Source organism: Nerophis ophidion, linkage group LG14 (assembly GCF_033978795.1).
Source record: "Nerophis ophidion isolate RoL-2023_Sa linkage group LG14, RoL_Noph_v1.0, whole genome shotgun sequence".
Lineage (NCBI taxonomy): Eukaryota > Metazoa > Chordata > Actinopteri > Syngnathiformes > Syngnathidae > Nerophis > Nerophis ophidion.
The window spans coordinates 8,883,730-8,889,729 of record NC_084624.1 but is presented as its reverse complement, the minus strand read 5'-3'; the positions used below and the strand labels follow the sequence as shown (position 1 = coordinate 8,889,729).

Below are 6,000 nucleotides of genomic sequence, written 5' to 3'. Positions count from 1 at the left end.
GATATTTTACTTTCTTTATCCCTTTTTTTTTTTCAACCAAAAATGCTTCGCTCTGATTAGGGGGTACTTGAATTAAAAAAAAATGTTCACAGGGGGTACATCACTGAAAAAAGGTTGAGAACCACTGACATATGGCAGAGCTATGACGTCACGTTAAATGACTCAACGTCAAAGGAAACGTATTTTTAATTTCGAAACAAATTTGGGCACTGTACTTTTAAACGTTCAACCTGAGTATGTGTATAGGTCTTAAGAATGTAAACAAAAAGTTTATTTATTTATTTATTTTTTTAAGGCTATTGATCGAATCGTTGAGCATGTGAACGGTGCGTGATCAGGGCGTTGATGTTGTGACGTCACTGCAAGACGGACCAATCAGTGCGTTGGTGTTGTGACGTCACTCGCAAGACGGACCAATCGCCGGCGGCGTTTTCCAGCCTATCAATGTACAGTTGATACTATGAGCTCCGCCCTCTTGCAGCAGCGACTAAGGCAAAGGACACATTCCGGACTACGAGTGGATATTTCCATACAAACGTCTGTTGGCGCTGCTTATTAGTCTCTCGGGAACACACGCCGCGGTGCTCGCACGTCTCCGGCGGTTTCATTTGACCTCCACACGACGCTAGCTACCCGGGAGAAGAGGAGCAGGCGGGCGGGCGGAGAATCTGCGGGCCCAACTGGCGTTCCGATCGGAGAAGACTCGCCCCACCGCCGGGTCCTCGTCGAGGTTTCGTCCGCCGAACCTCCCCGGGAAGACACGGGACAGACGCTCCTCTGCCGCAGCCCGGAGGTGTGCTGCCCGGCAGAGCATGCTAAATAATGAGCCAAAGGGACACGCTGGTTCATTTGTTCGCTGGGGGGTAAGTTGCAACCGCCGCGACGGTTATTAACCACTTTTACAAAAACACTGTCGCCGATCTCATTTTAGTAAGATTTTTTTTATTTTTTTTTACAACTGCGTGTGTTTATGCTACCATCGTGCTCGTCACTCACGTCACTGTCAAAGAAGTCAACTATTCAGGTGACTTCCGGTCAATCTGTAGAATCCATTTACTTTATTTTACCTAACCTACATTAGCAAAATATGTTAACATTAGGATTGTAATTAATTGCAGTCCCGGATTTTTTATTTTAATTTTAAATGGCTGCCGCTTCTGAAGGAAACGGAAATATTGAAGCTTTTATTGTGACGGACAATGGGGTTGTTGCTGTTAGCGTACTTTACCGCTGTGTCCGTCACTTCCGGCATTCTGTTGTAACATCCGCCATATAGATAGATACTACTTTATTGATTCCTTCAGGAAAATTAAAATTCCAGCAGCAGTGTACATAGTTGAGATCAATTTAAAAAGTAAATAATGGGGGTTTAAATGGAAACAAAATAGAGAAATATTGCAATAAGTGAAGTGAATTATATTTATATAGCGCTTTTCTCTAGTGACTCAAAGCGGTTTACATAGTGAAACCCAATATCTAAGTTACATTTAAACCAGTGTGGGTGGCACTGGGAGCAGGTGGGTAAAGTGTCTTGCCCAAGGACACAACGGCAGTGACTAGGATGGCGGAAGCGGGAATCGAACCTGCAACCCTCAAGTTGCTGGCACGGCCACTCTACCAACCGAGCTACAATAAGAATACAAATAAAGAGCAACAATGGGAATACAAATATAACAGTAAAATAAGAATATAACAATATAAACTAGGCTGTAGTGACCATCTTATGAAAACGTATTGCATTGTTATTGTTTTGCATCCCCTGTCATCCTAGTACCCCCCCGCACTCCTGCACAGAGAGGGGTTGTACAGTCTAATAGCGGGAAATAAAAACGATCAATGCATGTCGATTTGGTTGATATTTTTATTAATTATTTTCCAAAAATAACGGCAGCTAAAACATATAACAGAGGAAAAACAAAACACACAAGACGAAGCAAATAAAACCAAACAGAACAATAAAAATCCCCCTAATAATAACAAAAAATATATAATAATAACAATAAGTAACACATAAACCATCTGAACAAACCAGTCTTTGGACTACATGAAAGAGAGAAAATCCAAAATGAAAATAAATAAATTTTTTTACAAAAAAGATAATAAAAATAATGCATACATTAACCATCTGAACAAACCAGTCTATTGACTACATGAACTAGAGGAAATCCAAAATGAAAATAAATTAAAATAATAATAACAAAGAAAGATGATAATAATAATAATATCAATAATTCATACACTAATCATCTGACCAAACCAAACTATTGACTACATGAACCAGAGAAAATCCAAAATGAAAATAAATAAAAATGATAATTGCAATAAAAAGATAATAATAATAACATTAACCATCTGAACAAACCAGTCTATTGACTACATGACCTAGAGACAATCCAAAATGAAAATAAATAAAATAATAACAGCCAAAAAGACGATAGTTTTAACAATAATTCATACATTAGCCATCTGACCAAACCAGTCTATTGACTAAGTGAAGTAGAGAAGATCCAAAATGAAAATATACATTAAAAAGAGATAATAATAATAACAATAATTCATACATTAACCATCTGACCAAACCAGTCTATTGACTAAATAAAAAATGAATTAAAAATAATAACAGAAAAAAAAAAGATGATGATAATAACAATAACAGTGATGAGGTGGCGACTTGTCCCGGGTGGAACCCGCCTTCCGCCCGAATGCAGCTGAATGCACCCCCCGCGACCCCGAAAGGGACAAGCTGTAGAAAATGGATGGTTGGATAATAACAATAAGTCATACATTAGCCGTCTGAACAAACCAGTCTATTGACGACATGAACTAAAGAAAATACAAACATAAATTAAAATAATAATAACAAAAGATAATTATAATAACGATAATTGATATATTAACCATCTGACCAAACCCGTCTATTGACGACATGAACTAGAGAACATCCAAAACTAAAAGAAATTAAAATAATTATAATAACAATGAGTCATACATTAACCATCTGAACAAACCAGTCTATTGACGACATGAACTAGAGAACATCCAAAATGAAAATAAATTAAACTAATAATAACAAAAGTAACAATAGCAATAATTCATACATTAACCATCCGACCAAACCAGTCTATCGACTTTCAATAATTCAACAATTTAAAATTGTAACCCTAATTTCAACGCACGTGAGGCTGGGCGTTTTTCAAAGTGACACATCTTGCAACGCTCTTCTGTAAAAGTGAATTCCAGACTATTGAATCCATTCAAATAAACTATCCTTCATCCTTTTAAGAAAGACAGGAACAAAGGCAGTTCAACTGAACAGCTTTTATTACCAGTTTTGTTGCTATATAGTTTTCTCTGCCGTCAATTGCACCGAAAAAGCATTTGAATTCATGAATGGCAATCTAATCACACGCCTAGTCTGTCAAATGTGACACACCTCAGGGGAAATCGGTATTACAGCGTAATATTCTTTTTTTGGGGGGGGACGAGGGTCGCTTTTTGCGTAAGAATGAGGAGATGGCGTTAACACATTCTTTCCCTGCAGACTTGTAGCTTTAGCACTCCCCTGAAAGTAGGCAAAAGGTCAGCGCTCCCTGTGAATGTGGGTCGTCCTTTAGAAAGGTAAATATAGCCGCCGCCACTCTTTAAGTACAGTGCACTTTGACGACGTTATCCTCTATTATTCATCTACTTTTTTCAAACGTTTCGTCGTGACTCGTCAAGGGAAAAAAAAAAAAGATCAGTGCTTTTCGGCCATCTGCCAACTTTGTGGAATGGAAAGGAGTTATCTTGAGATTTTATGTTTTTGGTAACAAATGTCTCAATGTGAGTTTGTTTACATTTTGCGAGTGGGCTCAGTTAAGGTCGAGGCAACCCGATCATCGGTTGCTCGGATTGATTCCGCGTATTGCGTGGTGTCTGGGTGAAAGTTCACCGCCCCTCCCCCTCCTAACAAGAGTCTTGAACCATCACGTGACCTCGTTACTCAGGACTCATTTTAATTTAGCCGTAACCTGCAACATGAAACCAAACATCTCGCATCGGACCGCTCTATTAGCTCAGGGAAGTCGAACTGGTTTTCATTGAGGGGCCACATGGCAGTTATGGCCGCTTGTAACAGCGAATAACGTATGAATTTGCCTCTGGATTTTAGTATTAATTATATAAATTGTTTTATGTGGACCAGGAGTGTCAAACGTACAGCCCGAGGGCCGGAAAAGGCCCGCAAACAGTTTTTTTTCCGGCCCGCGGGATGAGTTTGCTAAGTATAAAAATGAACCTAAAATTTTGGAATGAAAAAAACAGCTGTTCTAAATGTGTCCACCAGGGGCGTCGCCAGACATATTTCACTGGGGCACGTGCCCCATTGTTGATCTGCAGTGCCCCAGTAAAAATTTCAACAATTAAAAAAAAAACGCTTCAGAGTTTTAAGTCTACATAACATAGACAACAGCACATACTACTTAGGATGGTAATTGATTGCTACTGTATTCACTCCACGAAACAATGAGCACATGGCTAATTAATATGGTAATTTATTCACATGTGGATCGAGACTTCAGTTGAGAGAAAGAGAGAGAGAGTGAGAGGGGCTGCGAATCACTGCGTGAGGTAGGTAACGTTAGCCAACAACAATTTGTTAATTACATTATTTTGATTTTGATTTGACTCAAACTGTAACTCCTAGATGGATTTAAGAAAGTTATTCGCCCGCAGCAGAGAAGAAGCAGCGAGGAATGAGGGATGGTAGTGAAGTCCTAGCTAGCTAGGCAACATCATTGTCTTAAGTTGATGCTAAGTTAGCTAAGGTTCTTCCTTGTATCAAGACAAGCAATTCTTCCGAGCTGTCGGAAGAATTTCCAATGAAGATGAAACATAATGTTGGTTATTGTCTGCTGGTTCTGCATCAATGATGATTTGGAGTAAGCATGTGTGAGTTGAGTGCTTCTCAAATGGTTTATCTTCTGGAAGAAAAATCTATTTTTTCCATATCATCAAGTCGTGAGCCAAATTTTTAAATCATTCAAGATTATTTCACAGAAAAATAGCACAGTAGACTTGTCTTGTTAATCGGTGTGACTTTGACTAAAATAATCTTGTTTTGTCACCAGAAAAATGGCTACCAGGGGTGGGTAGTAACGCGCTACATTTACTCTGTTACATCTACTTGAGTAACTTTTGGGATGAATTGTACTTTCAAGAGTAGTTTTTATGCAACATACTTTTACTTTTACTTGAGTATATTTATAGAGAAGAAACGCTACTTTTACTCCACTCCATTTATCTGCAATCAGGTCGCTACTCGCTACTTTTTTTTTTATCGATCTGTTAATGCACGCTTTGTTTGTTTTGATTTTGTCAGACACACATTCAAAGTAGGAACTACGCATGCCTGCGTTTCACCAATCACATGCAGTCACTGGTGACGTTGGACCAATCAAACAGAGCCAGGTGGTCACGTGACCGTCACACTTAGAACCCGACATGTTGAAAAACGTATTGGGGTGTTACCATTTAGTGGTCAACTGGACGGAATATGTACTGTACTGTGCAATCTACTAATAAAAGTTTCCAATCTATCGATGAATCAATCAAAAGTGTAAACGAAAAAAGACACTTTTTATTTCAACCGTACTTCCAACCCTAAGCCGAAAACTGATCGCACAGTTCCTGTCTTCACAATAAAAGCGCCGCTCCATCGCGCCTGCGCTAACAAAATAAGAGTCTCCGAAAGCCAGAGCAAACAAGCTAGCAAGCTACGGAGTTTGCCGCCAATGTATTTCTTGTAAAGTGTATGAAAACGAATATGGAAGCTGGACAAATAAGATGCCGAAAACCAACGACTTTCATGATGTATTAGACAGGAAGGAGCAACTTTTTTTCTCCTCCCATTTGAAAACTGGGACGTTATCAGCACTACTGTCAGGTAATACACATACTTATATTTTTGTCTTCATTAAAGATAGTAATCTATATGTTAAACATGCATGTATATTCATTAAA

At 38.8% G+C, this 6,000-nt stretch overlaps 1 protein-coding gene across 1 annotated transcript in view; it reads left to right on the top strand.

Annotated features, from left to right (window-relative positions):
• Nucleotides 1–456: 456 nt before the first annotated feature.
• LOC133568069 (solute carrier family 25 member 36-A-like) overlaps nucleotides 457–6,000 on the top strand; it is a 68,105-nt gene continuing 62,561 nt past the window's right edge. Inside the window, exon 1 of the mRNA XM_061919777.1 lies at nucleotides 457–863. Coding sequence (XP_061775761.1) covers nucleotides 823–863 — 41 coding nt within the window. The 5' untranslated portion in view covers nucleotides 457–822. The remainder of the gene's footprint in view (nucleotides 864–6,000) is intronic.